General features: G+C 44.7%; 1 protein-coding gene across 4 annotated transcripts in view; it reads left to right on the forward strand.

Annotated features, from left to right (window-relative positions):
• Positions 1-224: 224 nt before the first annotated feature.
• Positions 225-15,043, forward strand: part of CCDC85A (coiled-coil domain containing 85A) — a 179,808-nt gene continuing 164,989 nt past the window's right edge. For 3 of the 4 annotated variants that reach the window (XM_081336984.1, XM_081336985.1, XM_081336987.1), the window contains exon 1: positions 225-1,978. In XM_081336984.1, the coding sequence (XP_081193110.1) occupies positions 1,730-1,978 (249 nt within the window). In that variant the 5' untranslated portion in view covers positions 225-1,729. The remainder of the gene's footprint in view (positions 1,979-15,043) is intronic. The other variant, XM_081336986.1, reaches the window with a different exon arrangement.

Genomic DNA, 15,043 nt, shown 5'->3' on the forward strand with positions numbered 1-15,043 from the left:
AGTAGAACTACAGACTCCCCGCCGCCATGAACGTCAACCTCGACCGACCGCTTTATGTAACGTTGCATATGAAAAAAATGCATCGTTATTAAGCATCACGGGTTTAAAGTATGCCAGCGGTCGCCGGGAGGTGGCGCCGTCGAGCTGCTCCGAGCTACCGGTTTATTCCCTCGCTGCAGGCTCGCACGTGGCCCGCCGCCTCCCGGGTGAAAAGCGGCAGCCTCCTAAGCATTAGCTCCACTCGCCTTTTGCAAAGTGAGCAACGCCGTCCGCACTACGTGTGCGGGGCAGCCGTAGACCCAAATGCACGCTCTGAGCAGTTCGGGGAAGCGTCGGTTTCAGCAACAGCTCCTGACGTCGCTGAAACGAGCCCTCCGTACGGGCTGCAGAGGCGAGGCAAGACGCCCAGCAGAGGAACAAGTGGAAACGGTAGGAGGCTTTCCCTCCTGAGGCAGAGGATGGCTGCGAGGGATGAGCCCAGTTGAGAAAAGGCGTGTGAGGGGATGTCCCGTTATTCCTGAGCTGCTGCTGAAGGGTTGAAAGGTTTTGTGCGGGGTTTTTTTCTTGGGAAGTGGGGCGCCGGGGGGGATGTTTGCACCAGCCCAACCACGCACTTCTCTGCATCTGCTCCAGGATCCACCCACTCCCTTTATCCCGGAGGTTTGGTGAGGGCACTTTATTGCTCCTCTGCTCCGCCCCACCCGTTGCTCTCAGTGTGTGTGTGTGTGTGTGTGTGTGTGTGTGTGTGTGTGTGTGTGTGCCAGCCTGGATGCGTCGTCCAGACAGTTGTACTTTTCTCTCTTCTCTCCTCCTTTCCGGGGTCTTGTACGCAAACCGTGCCAGTCCCGGCTGCCCTGCCTTCTCCAAGGGAGTGGGTGCGCCTGGGGAAGATCTGGGGAAGATACAACTACCACCGCCAATGGAACCTGTTTTGCAACGGGCACTTCGGCTGCCGGTTCTTCGTGGGGCAAATAAGCCGCCGATCCCACTGTATTTCGCTGGACGCGTGTGAGGGCGCCCACCTTTCCAGGATCTTCTGGAGGCCGATTCGAACGCCGCGTTTTGCAAGCTCCGATGTCACTTTCTATCCTTCGCCTCGGTCACTTCAGCCTACGTGTGGCTGTTCGTCCACAAAGGGGGAGGCGGTCTCCTCAGTCCTCTGAAAGAAGGCCGTCTTGCCCGAAGGTGTCTCTTTGAAACTACAGAATTCCCTCTTGACTTTCGAGGAACGGTCGAACTAAGGCTGAAGATCGTCGCTCCTTTTTCCTGGGCCGTAAAACTGCTAGAACTCTCCTCTCCTCCCTACCTTGCTTGCTCTCTGGGGAAGGATATATCCAGAGGCACTGAGGGAGGGTGAGTGAAGGGTTTTGTTGGTCTCAGAATGCTCCACTCCTTCTTGGGGGACTCTCCTTTCTTCTGAACAAGAGCTGGCAGAAGAAACTTTGGGAAAAGGAAGGGCTGACTTTCTCTCTACACAAAAGCTCTTGTTGCTGGATTCTGAAGGCTGTTTGAACCCCCTGAGACTCAGTTGCCTACCTGCCACAGCAATTGTTTTGGTCAAGGAAAGGGGTTATTTAAGGACCCTCAGGGATTGGGGACGGACTTCAAGGGTATCCTTGCCTCATTCCTCTTCAGAGGTGCTCAGAGCAAGCTTGGGGATTTTCCCGGGAGGTACTTGGAAGCTGCATCTTTCTTGCCGTGACATCAGAAAGAAACTTTGCCCACCAAAATGTCCAAAGTGGTGGCTTCCAGTGGAGTTGGCACCTCAGCAGCATCAGAGAGTTGTGGGGTAGGGCTGGCTGAAGACCTCTCTAAGGTGACTGATGAGGAGCTGCTGAAATGGAGCAAAGAAGATCTCATTCGTAGCCTTCGTAAAGCTGAGTCAGAGAAAGTGAGTGCCATGCTGGATCATAGCAACCTCATCCGGGAGGTCAACCGCCGCCTGCAGCTCCACCTGGGCGAGATCCGGGGGCTTAAGGTAAAAGGATGCTTGCAGGAGAGGGAAATGGGAGGGGTTGGGAAGCAAAGGCAAGCTGAGAAGTTCTTCTACTCCTTGCTAGTCACAGTTGCATCTATGTAGCCCCTTGCAGAAAATCCAGGATCATATAGACTGCTATAATGAAAAAAGGTAGGGATGGGCAAATTAGGTAGAGATTTTGTTTGTAAGATTGTTGTGTGTGCTTTTTTTCTGGTCCTCAGAATAAATGCCTAGCATTAAGTTATATTTTCCTCCACCTAAAGTTCTCCCAGGTCACTGGGATTACAAGATCCAGACTTCCCTCCACCAGCATGCTGTAAATAATAGCCGCAGGACTAGGTTAGGAAAAGTTGCTGAATGCCCTTTGTAACAATTGCTGAATGTTGGATCTTGGGATTCTAGTAAAAGGCAAGTGGGCCCCACAAACTGCCTACCCCTACACAAAGGCATGTCATAAGTTGGTGGATATTGTACAGGAGAATTTCTGTACAGGAGATTTAGCCTCACTCTCCCACCCTTAATTATATGTAAAAATACAACTTTAGTTAACCCACTGTTGTTATTATCTCCTTGCCAAAAAGTTTTCTTTGGACTCGGTCTCAGATAGAAGACATACAGTAATAGCAGAAGGTCTCTTGTGTGTTTGCAAGGTACATTCTATTCCAAAGGTGCTTTTTCAGGAGGCAACTGGACTTTCTTGTTTTTCTTTGAAGATGTTTCTTGTCTTCTTGCTTTTCTTTGAAGATGTTTTGCCTCTCATCCATGAGTTCCATGCCCCATCATCCAGTCAAAGCCGAAGAAGCTTTTTGGATGAGAAGAGAAACATCTTCAAAGAAAAAACAAGGCACATTCTAGTTCAGTTTTTCTGAACCTCAGCAACATTTTAAGATGTGTAGACTTCAACTCTCAGAATTCCCAGCCAGACTGCTAACGTGAAATACCAACATTTTAATCGTTATATGTGTTGAGTATACATGGAGCGGAGTGGTTCTTGCTTGCAAATCTATACCTAGTTTTATTTATTTGTTTTACTTAATTGTATACTGCCAGATTAAAAAGATGATTCCTGGAGGGTTTATATCCTAAAAACGTAAAAAAGTGATAAACCTAAAATCAAGATAAAAGACAAATTTCTTTATGTGTGTCTGTGTTAACACAGTGAAATGCATAGCACTGTGATTGTTATGTACTGCAGTGAAATCCTTCTGTTGGTATAAAGTACTAGTTTCAATTTGTGGCTTATCCTGTCCAAACATATTTGGACAGCATACTTGGAAAGATACCCTGTTGCGATCAGCCAGAGTTTACTGACTTACTGACAATTGTTTACATATGCCTACCAGGATACTGTCTTCTGAGGCAGTCTACAAGTAGCAGAAAGATATCCTTTGCAGCTTTTTAATTAATGTATTCAAATAATGAAGGGTCCTTACTACTGGAAAGTTGATGTAAAAGGCCCTGTGGAAGAACAGAAGGCAGCTGTTTAATAATATCCTCCTTATCTCCTGAGTTTTTTTTAATACGGTGTTTGTTGGTAGGTAGCCCTTCATCTGGAAAGGCCAGTCCAGTAGGAGCAGGCACTTGACCTGATCATAACTACCCCCTCAACGGTCCTCACCATTACATACCTAGCTGGATTTTGTTTTAGGTCATTTCTGCAATACTGATTTATATAGGCTTCTCACACCTTTCAACCATTATTAAAGCAATATTAATCCTGTCCTCATTATCTTCCGAGTATCAGGATAGATAAACCATGTTATAAAAGTCCCAAAGATGCTTTTTCAAAAGGCAAATTGGACTTTCTCTTTTCTCTTTCAAGACCGTTTTGCTTCTTAACCCCGAGAAGTTTCTTCAGCTCTGACTGGATGATGGGGAATGGAAGGATTTATAGATGTTATAAAAGACTAACCTAGAAATAGCTTCAAAGAGCTCCCTAAAAGTCCTTCGGGAAAGGGCGGTATATAAATATAATATAATAAAATAAATAAATAATAAATAAAAGTTCCATAATGGAGACAGTACTCTTTAAGTACCTTTAGCTGATTTTGGCTGGTTTGCAAAAGTTAAGCAGGATTGGAGATTAGTATTTGGATTGGTACTGTATTTGGAAGGGAGATCACAGGGAGGTCTCAAGACTGTAGGCTAGGCTGTGAAGTTGAAAAGGCAGCAGCAAGAGTTTTCTGAAATTGGTGCAAAAAGTACAGATGTGGAAATAAAATCTAAGCTTGACTCAAGGGAATATTTTCATTTTAGTCTATGGTGGGTAAGCACCAAGCCAGTTTTAACTGATCTTAAGAAAGGTAAGATAGGTCTGATCTGGTTAATTCTTGGTTGGGAGAATACCAATACCTTCCAGCGGGGTACTTGTGACTGTCAAAACAACATTCCAGAAGGATCCTGTAGTCTGTGAAGTCAATTAGGAGTTGGGATTTGTTTCAGGGAGCTTTTTCCCTTTGTATATCTACATTATTTTTCGTGGTTGAAATTAAATTTGCAAACGGCACAGGAGTGTGACCTTTCTTCCTCCCTCTTTTGAAAATGGACTGATTTCTTAAAAGTTCAAGAGGTTGTGTTAATTAGTAAGCAAAAATTGTGAAATGGGAGATATTAAAATATGTAAAGTTTTTTTCAAGGCAGCATCTTTTCTAGAAGAATTAGCCATGTGATGAGTGGTTTGCTTTTGCCTCCTCCAGTGAAGGAGAGGCCTTTTCCCAGCACTTGGAGCATTCTAAGTACGGCCAGTTGAGGAGGTGCTTTCATGCAGTAAGTGACCTACTCTTGAAAATAAACTTCAGGAAATGTGAGGTTACCTATCTCAATGGGTAGCAATTTCACAGGACTCAAAATAGAGAAATCCCTTCTTACCATGTTTCCACAAAAATAATTTAATTTAATTTAATTTAATAATATTTGTATACCGCCCTTCTCCCTAAGGACTCATATATTTTATATTTATATTTATATTTATATTTTATATTTTATATTTTTATATTTATAAAATATATTTTTTTGCCTCCAAAAGAGGCAGTAGGTCTTACTTTTTGGGGATATCTTATTTTTTCCCCTGGTGGAGTCACGTGTCTGCTGGCCCGCTTCTGTGGCCACTGCAGCAGGAGGCCGCGTAGCTGAGGCAGCTGGGGGAGGGGCTGGAGCTGCCTCAAGTGCCGCATAGGTGCCCAAACACTTTTCTCCTGGACGGAGAAATGACAAAAATGAGGAGATTGGAAGCTTTGTCTGCTTGAAAGTGGGGCGGTTGGAAATGGAGTGAATACCTCAGTTTCCAAGTGCCCCATTTGCAAGCAGACAAGCTTCCTCTGGGCGAAAAGTGTGCAGCCTCTGCGCTGCTCCAGACACCATCAGCTCCCATGCACTTGATACCGCTTGTGCTGGCCATGCCCACCCCAAGCTTATTTTTGGAGTAGGGCTTATATTAGGCCCACCCCAAAAAATCAGGCTAGAGTTTATTTTCAGGGTGGGTCTTATTTTCGGGGAAACACAGTGTCTATTAGAGGAATTTGTTTAGTTGAATGTAGGAAGTGATGGATCATTGTGGCTTGTCAGCCTTGTGTAATAAACCAGGTAAGAACCACAGCCTGATGATCTAATTCTCCTTATAGAATTAGTTACATTCGTTACATTAGATCATCTAATTCTAATGTAACTTGTAAAGAATTGAATTCTCTACCTATCTCGTTTATAGCCCAAGAAATTAAGGAGAATCTCTTAACCTCTGCTGCTGCCCACTATCCAGTTGCAGCCTATGTTTCTTATCTGACACTTCCCTGGCAGCATCTTTTTGCCCAGTTTCCCATGCTCTTTCCACATAGTATTATATCACTTTCCCCTTCAGACTCATCCTCTCCTTCTGAGCCACCCAGGGAGACAGATTGTGGGCTGGGAAAACAAATTCTAGCTCCTCTCATCTGCTGATAACTCTCCAAGACCATACTGTATGAGGCATTCCCTAAATCAGGTGCACCAGTAGAGCCGCCCCTCCATTGGGAACCTGTTGGTCTTCCCCTCTCATAGCTGTATAATATGCCTGCAACATCTCCCATGGTTACCCCTGAGGCACCCTCCACCCTATACAAGAACCCCTTCTGTTCATTTTAGTCAGTGCCAAACTCTGCAAGTCTAGTAGTTGGCAAGCATGGATTTATTAGGGTGTTGGTTGTGAAAGCAGTGCACCAGTTACAGCTCATGCGCACCTCTTGCTGCCTCCATGACCTTTCTGATTCTGGGTGTCTTTTTTCAATGTATGCTGGCTCAGGAGTTCTGAGAGTTGAAGTCCATGAGTCATAAAAGAGCCAAGGTTGCCTACCCCTGGTCTAGCACTTACAGTCTAGCAGATGCCTCTTTCACTAGCAAAGATTGATGGAATATAGGGTGAGCTGTCATTGATGCTGGCAGTTGCAACTGGAATGCTACTTGGTTTATTTGCTTAATCACTGGAACAAGGCCAATAAATTGTGAGTCTGGTTTCTTGGAAGACTGTTAAATTCTTTTGGTCTGAACAGACTTGTATAGTGTGGGCTGCTCCTTCCAGAAAGTGTCTCCATTACTAAACAACATTTTTTATTGCCAGCAACTCCTTATGGAAAATATCATAGTTCCTTTCTGCTGGCAGGAGCATTCTGGAGTAAAAGGCACACCAAAGTAAATCCCCCCCCTTTCTCCACCTGGTTCAGGACTGCTCCTATGACCATATATCTGAAGTAGTTGTCTTCATCACAGAGGGTCAGGGTGGCCACTGAGAAGCAAGCATTTGTTTTAATTCTTGAAATGCTGCCTGTTCTTAGACAGACCAGGAGAACTACTGATCTTTTTTAAAGAGCTGGGACAGTGGTTTTTATCTGGTCAGCAAAATTCGAGATGAATTTCCTGTAGAAGTTAGCAAAGTCCAGAAAGCATTGCACACCTTTCATATTATGGGATATATGTGTGTGTGTATGTGTATGTGCATGCACCAAGATAACATAGATCAACTTTGCTAGATCCATCTGTATGCTTTCTGTGAAAATTCTGTTGTCCAGATAGTTCAATTGAGGTACATCAAATGCACACTTCTCTGTTTGTCCCATAATTTTTGCAATATGTTTCTGATATGGATGATATGCGAGAAGGGATCTTAGGAATAAACTAATATGTCAACTAAGTACACCACCATGTACTTATTTAAAATGTTTGCAAATATGTTGTTTATGAGTCTAGAAAAACAGCTCCACAGTTAACCAATCCGAAATGCATCTCTACATATTTGAATTTGCCATAACTTGTATGAATTAAATACTCATGTTTTTCTTTTATTGTGATTATGTTGTAAGCACTTCTCAAGTCTAGTTTTGTAAAGATGCATGCCTTTTGTAGCTGGTATAATAGATCTGAGATAAGTAGAAGTGGATAATGGTCTCTAATTGTCACTCTGTTTAGACATAAAGTCTCCATATTTTTCTGATAGTGCCAATCCTTCCTTGTTCTATAATTTCGTATAAGTTATGATGGATCCTCCAAGAGAGACTTATGACCAGATTCCAAAATTCCATCCCCCTCCAAGTCCTGTATCCACATTTTGAGTACTTGGCAACCAGCATGTATTTATGGCTGTTTGCAGTATTCCACAGTCAATGTGACCAAAGTATGCAATGTTTTTGCCAGAGCAGGCACTTATCTCTTTTTTTCCATAGAAATGCCCTATAACAAACAATGGGTTTATTTGATGGCTGCATGTGTGCTTAATGTTCATTACCAAAAAGGTTATAAAATCTGGCCCATCAGGTCACATAGGTGATCCACTTTAATCACCCTCATGACTTAATGACCCTAATAGGCAAGCTCCATTACAGTCTACCTGTATTTGAGGGGTTGTTGGTAGGGTAAACGTGCACTGCTTGTAAGTGATGCTGCTGTCATTTAAACAAAGGGAATAAGAACAGCTTTTGTGCCCAACGTACAACTGGATCATGCAGCTGAACTACTCTGTTCCTAAGACAGTGGGCTCTTGCAAGGAGGCAGTTAGATAGAATATTATGCACTCTGTGTGATCTTTGACTGTCAAATGCAAAAGAGCCGGACACTGCAAAATCAGTCCTGCTCTTACTGTCTGTCAATCGTCTCAACTATCATTGGGCTTTCTAGAGCTTGAGTAGAAAAGTTTAGTTTCTGTACTGCCTATATATTTATGAAATTAGTGGTTGCCCCAGAAATCTATAAGAACAGAAAGTCTATCTTCTGCCTGGAACATAAAGAAACAATATCAGGAATAATTAAGTATGTTTGCCTGATTTTGGGGTGTTTAAGCTCTCCTTAAAAGGTGGAGGGTCCTGCGGGGGGGGGGGAGGCAACAAAGTTTCCCTGGTGTGCTGCTTTGTAATGAGCTGGGGATTTGTTGGCTGTGTACTCTGTTAATGTAAAGTTCTGCCTTTCATTTATTATGTCAAAGACTTGTGCTTTTATCAGGAATTATCTGACTATGTATCCTGCAGTATTCAAACACAATCCCTGATCACTTTTTTTTGCTTTTGACGGTGATTTTTTTTGGTTGCTCCCGCTTTGCCTAGATTCTCCTGGACTGGATTCTGGAGAGGTCATTGGGAGGAGTGATATGAAGGGAACAATTGCTAAAAGAGATTCTTTTCCCCTTATTGTTCCTTCCCTGCCTTAACTCTTTCAGTCAGGCATCTATTATTTCTAGAGCTTGAGGAGATTATTATTAACAAGCTTGAATCAACTCTTCCAGAGTGATTGGGGTATCTTGCCTCACCAGTTAGTCTGTTAGGTCCTCTGTCAATCCTTCTCTGAACTGATCAATCAGGGCTAAGTCATTCCATCCCACATTGTCAACAATATTATTATTATTATTATTATTATTATTATTATTATTATTATTATTATTATTATTATTATATAATTTAAAGTCTGAAATACATGCTCTGTCATGATAGTTTGCATGGAATCCCCAAAATATCCTTTGAATTTACACATGAAGTCATGATAGTTGTCCAACTCCGAATCATTCCCCTCAATGAATATTATAGTCTGCTTTGCTGTTGCTTCCTTTTCAGTACAAAAGTCACTAGGAAACGCTATTGGCCTGCCTGCCATAAATCGATCCCGTTGAGCTGTGAATATCTGGGAATGATCCTGGTTCTCTCCAAAGTTGTCCAGCGTGCTTCCATGGGAAGACAGAAGCACTGGCTGAGCTACAAGCTGTTGCGCTGCCATGGGTTGGAGCACATTCTGCTTCAACTGTTGTGTTAGTTATACTGTGGCATTCTGCAATTTGCTCATCTACTTGCTTCTCATGTTGCAACAAAATTTCTGTCAGACGCTCTGCAGATAGCAGAGTTCCTTGAGAATCAGAGACCATTCCTGAAATTTCTGTCTTTGGAAGAGAACAGAAAATTTACAAGGTGTCAGCCTCTTCAGTCTCATGGGGTAATAGGAATCACAACCAGACAGCTAATATTATTTATTGTAAAAGCTACGTTGACAGAATTTTGCAAGTCTGGAAGTACAATCCTTCACTCCTTTCCTTCACAGGTCTCTTTTGTGTTCCTTGACAGCTCACCATCAAGTTGTGGGCTATGTTGGCCTTTGTCTAACTGTTCCCCTTTGCTCAGTCTTCCAAGGTCTTTTCCACATTCCCTTACACGGCCAATCTCCTTTTTTGCCTAATCTATTTTATAAATTTGTCATGAGAATTAAATTGGGTCAGAGAACTATGCTCACCATACTGGCCCCTCTGGAAGAAGTATGGAATGTAACTTAATATCAGTAGTAATAATAATAAAGTGTAGTATTTTCATTTTGTTCTTTGAGAATATCCATCCCTGTGGCTTATACTATATAATTGTATTTAGTAATAAATAAGTAATCTGGGAAAGATGGTGAACTTGGTAAAGGGTCAGCTTTTCTGCTGATAAAGCTTGTTATAAATACATTCCCCAAAGTGAATAGGACAATCAATTTTAAAAGCTTTCTCCACATCATGCTTTTATACCCCCAAGTCAGAATTTTTTTTTAAAGTAACAAAATGCCACTGTCACAATTTTTAGGAAAAATTTCCTGCCTGGTCACCTGGAGGCAAAATCAAATGCAAGTAAGTACAATTCTGACTGATCCTCTGTGTGCAGATCTGTAAGAATAGACTCTTGATGGAGAAAGCCTTTCCGGGCTTCAGCTGGAAGTCTTTTCAGCCACACTATAGTATGTGAGGGAAATAATAGAACTGTATTCTATTCCAGAGCTGTGGCTCTTTCCTCTTTTATAATATGCCTTCTGTGCTGCTGTTTGGGCCTTAGCATGCCTACTTTATGTCATAACTCAGTTCTTTTAACAGCTTTGAAAGGTCTGCAAAAAGTCTTTTGTTCTTCTTTCTTACTGTTACACTGACTCCCAGCTTCTGATGCGTTTATGAGAGGCAGATTATTTAGTTTTAATCCAATAAAAAGAGTCAGGGAGGAAATGCTGATTTTTCTAGGTGTCTGTTTGTCCATCCATCCATCCATCCATCCATCCATCCATCCATCTATCCACTGTTATAGATGATCCATCTAACCCCCCCCTCCTCTGACGTCTATTGAGCCATTGATGCAGGAGACCCATGAAATTCTGAAATGATTCACTCGTTTAATCCAGGGCTTTTCAACCTTTTCACCCATTGTACCACATTTAGGACAAGGCAATGTCCGAGTACCACCAGTCGCCCAGCAAGGTGTCAAAAGCGTGATAAAAAAAAAGAGGAAAAAATGATAAAGTACAGGTAGTCCTCGACTTACAACAGTTCACTTAGTGACTGTTCAAAGTTACGATGGCACTGAAAAAAGTGAGTTATGATTTTTCACACTTATTACCGTTGCAGCATCCCCAGGGTCATGTGATTTACATTCGGAAGCTTGGCAATCAATTCATATTTATGATGGTCACATTGTTCCAGGGTCATGTGATCGCCTTTTGCAACCTTCTGACAAGCAAAGTTAGTGGGGAAACCAGATTCACTTAACAATCATGTTACTAATTTAATTTCTCTCTCTCCCTCTTTCCCTCTCCCTCCCTCTCTCTCTTCCTCTCTCCCTCTCTATTTCTCCCTCTTTCTCTCTCTCCCTCTATTTCCCTCCCTCTTTCTTTCTTCTTCTCTCTCTCTTTCTCTCTCTCCCTCTCTCTCTCTCCCTCTCTCTCTCCCTCTATTTCTCCCTCTTTCTCTCTTTCCCTCTCTTTCCCTCCCTTTCTCCTTCTCTCTCTCCCTCTCTTTCTCTCCCACTTTATTTCTCTCTCTCTCCCTCTATGTCTTTTTCTCCCTATTTCTTTCTCCTTCTCTTTCTTTCTTTCTTTCTTTCTTTCTTTCTTTCTTTCTTTCTTTCTTTCTTTCTTTCTTTCTTTCTTTCTTTCTTTCTTTCTTTCTTTCTCTCTATTTCTCTCTCCCTCTCTTTCTATCCCTCTCTATTTTTCTCTCTCCCGCCCTCCCTCTCTCTCATTATCCCTTCCTTCTTTCCTTCCTTTCTTCCTTCCCTCCCTCTTTGTCCTTTCCTTCTTCCCTCCCTCCCATTGTCATTTCTTTCCTTCCTTCCAAATCCATTTTTACCATGAAACCTGACGCCCACTTAAGTCTTTATGAAGCACTGGAGGAAAGTTGTGGAAGATCTATCAATGATACTTGGAGGTTGCTAGCTCATTTAGTAAGCTTTATTCCAGCAACAGAAACACCTCGTATTGGCTCAGAGTCAATCCATGCACGCCAACAATGCTGCTGTGGACTGCGGGGCAGGAAGGCGCCCTTCACACGGGAGGGATGGAAGATGCACCAAAACACCCTTTGCCCCGCTCACCTTCTGCAGACGCGGCCGGAGTCCCAGGTGGGAGGAGATCCGGGGCTGAGGCGCACTCAGGGAAGTGCATGCTAGCAACTCACAACCAGCTGCTCTTGGGGGATGGAGGCACAAAGCTGGTCAGACAGGGCTCGGAGCAGTTGACTGTCCCGGACTACACCTGTGCTTCTACCTTTCCCAGGGTGGCCCCCGCAGTGGAGCACAGCACAGGGCACCGGCATGCCCCACTGCCACAGAAGCGGCCCACTGGAGCAGCCCCAACAGGCCCTCGTCCTGGAGCCTCCCGCTGCTGGAAACCTGAGGCAGCGGCATAACAGGACTTGCGAATAGCGGGGTGGGTGGCAGTGGCTGCTCCGGGTGCCAACTAAGGACAAGCAGGGCAAGGCCACTCCTGCTTGAAAGCCAGGATTCGGCAGCCAGAGAGCTGCTCGCACAGGGCTCTCCTGGGGCTGGCAGGCCGAATGGGGACCGGCCTCTCCCTCTCCGCGCTAGAGCAGCACCCGCGGAGGCGGCCCTGTGGCCTGGCTTTCTCTTGCAAAAAGCAAGCTGAAATGGAGCGAGGGAGATTGCTAGGAACGCAAATCAGTGCATGCTGAGAAACACCGATCTCGTGCTTCTGCAATCTCCCTCGCTCGGTTTAGCTTGCCTTGCTGCAAGAGAAAGCAAGCTGAAACCGAGCGAGGGAGATTGCAGCAGCGCGAGATCGACCGATTCACGTTCCTGGCAATCTGCCTCGCTCTGTTTCAGCTTGCTTTCTCTTGCAGCAATGCAAGCTGAAACCGAGTGAGGGAGATTGCAGCAGCGCGAGATCGGCCAATTCGCGTTCCTGGCAATCTGCCTCACTTCGTTGTCAGCTTGCTTTCTCTTGCAGCAAGGCAAGCTGAAACTGCGAGAGGGAGATTGCAGCAGAGCAAGATGGGTCAATTCGCGTTCCTGGCAATTTCCCTCCATTTCAGCTTGCTTTCTCTTGCAGCAAGGCAAGCTGAAACTGAGTGAGGGAGATTGCAGCAGTGCGAGATCAGTGTTTCTCAGCATGTGCCGATTCGCGTTCCTGACAATCTCCCTCACTCGGTTTCAGCTTGCTTTCTCTTGCAGCAAGAAAAGCTGAAACTGAGTGAGGGAGATTGCAGCAGTGCGAGATCGGCATTTCTCAGCATGTGCCGATTCATGCTCCTGGCAATCTCCCTTGCTTTCCACTTGTGGAGGTCGGGGCTGGCCATACGGATCAGCTTGCCATTTCATACGGCCGGCCCAACCTCCACCAATGGGCTCCAGTCAGTGGAGGTCAGGGCCAGCTGTACGTAGTTGCCAACAGTGGGGGGGAGGGAGTTGGGCAAGTTTTTCCCTCCACACCTGCATTCTGATGGCTTTACCTGCCCTGGCGCACATCAGGAAAACAAACGGCCTCGATTCCCACCTGCTGCCACAGGATGAATCCTCAGGGAGGGCGCATGCTGTCTGGATGCTTTGCTTTCCCCTTTGCATTGCACATCGGGAAGAGGAGAGGGGGAAATCTCTCGAGCCCCAGGAGGGAGGCAATGTGAGGGCCGTGAGGGGTATCGCAAGCTCGCGGGGGGAGGGAGGAAAAGAAGATGGACATGAGTGGATGCAAACACCTACCTGCCGAGGGAGTGGATGGCTCTGTCCCCTTCAGGCTCACGCTTGCTTCTGGAGGAAGGACATCATGGTTGCTGCACAATGAGTCCCAGGGGAGGGCGGGGCCTCACTCTGCGCCTAAGCTCTTTGCGCGGCCTGGTAGGTTCCTGCAGCAGCATGTTTTCCGGCAGCAAGTAAGCTGGGAAGGAGCAGGGTGGAGATGGGGGAAGGCGGGGGGGGGGGGAGGAAGGCGACGCCGCGTACCAGCAGCCAGGTGCTTGGTTACCACCAGTGGTACACGTACCACCGGTTGAAAAGCCCTGGTTTAATCCACTGGATGAAATTGCAGAATGTTCAAATGTGTATTAACTTCTGTTTCTTTCATTTTTTCTTAATCTAAAAAAATCAGGCTAGGAAATATGCAGCTAAATAAAGGAAGACGGCTGAGAAAGAAAAGCTACCCCCTCCCCCTTTTTAATTTCCTATCTCATAATCGCCTGTTTCAGGCCTGTTTTTAATTGGAAGCTGGGGTGAGAGAACTAATGGAAAATGAAAAAGCAACTTAAGAAAGGCAATTTGAGCAGAAAGATAATTAGAAAAGAAAGGAAAAATGAAAAATACTTCATTTTTATTCTGCTTGGAAAAAAGTATGTTATGCATAAAGTGTAAAAAAAACCTAGATAAGTAGCCTTCCCCAACCATATGTCCTCCAGATATGATAGATTTAGAACAGTGACTAAATACTATGTAGCCTAAAACATCTGGAAGACTATATTGAAGTACTGGGCAGATATCAAATCCTTAGGGGAAAAATAGGAATGATGCCACATCTTTGCATATAATATTGAACTTTGTTAGGAGGAATGTGTGGTAATGTTTGGAACTATAGGAGGCATAGAAATAGGCATTTCTTGAGAACAGGCTTTCCTCAGAAGCTTCTGTTTTATTTTGAAATGGGACAAATCACCTATGGGTTGTAATAGGACAGGGGTGTCAAACTCAATTTCATTGAGGGCCGCATCAGCATTGCAGTTGCCCTCAGGGGGCCGGGTGGGTATGGCCAGGGTGGGTGTGGCCTACTGGGTGGGCGTGGCTAGAGTGCGTATGGCCTACTGGGTGGGCATGGCCAGCTCTACATCGTTCGCATCAAGGGTGCCTATGGGGGCCTGGGCAGGAGTGGGACAGATCTGAGGGTCTCTGGCAGAAGGAGGGTCTCTGGGCCAGGGCCAAGGCAGTGGGGGCCGTTCCGTCACTGTTTCCAGGATGGCTTCGTGGGCCACATGAAACCACTTTGCGGGCCGGATCCGGCCCCCGGGCCTTGTGTTTGACATGTCTGTAATAGGACATCATGAAAATAGCACCATCCAAGTTTGCATGACTGAAGCAGTGGTGGTAAAGGTTAAATTCCTCCTTCAATACAAAAAATAGCTTACAGGTGAAATTCCTCCTTTAGTACATGAAATAACTTGCATGTCCCTGTAAAGCTGATGCTATATTTATTTAGAAAATAATCCTGCACATTAAAGCAAAATATTTATTTAACACCAGAACTAAGTCTCAGGAATAAAAGAGAAACTAAGATACATCTTTTTAAAAAAATCAATAGTCTCCCCAGCCTACTTCCCAGTTTCCTTTTACTATC

This window comes from Vipera berus (genome assembly GCF_964194415.1).
Source record: "Vipera berus genome assembly, chromosome: 1".
In the NCBI taxonomy this organism is placed as follows: Eukaryota; Metazoa; Chordata; class Lepidosauria; order Squamata; family Viperidae; genus Vipera; species Vipera berus.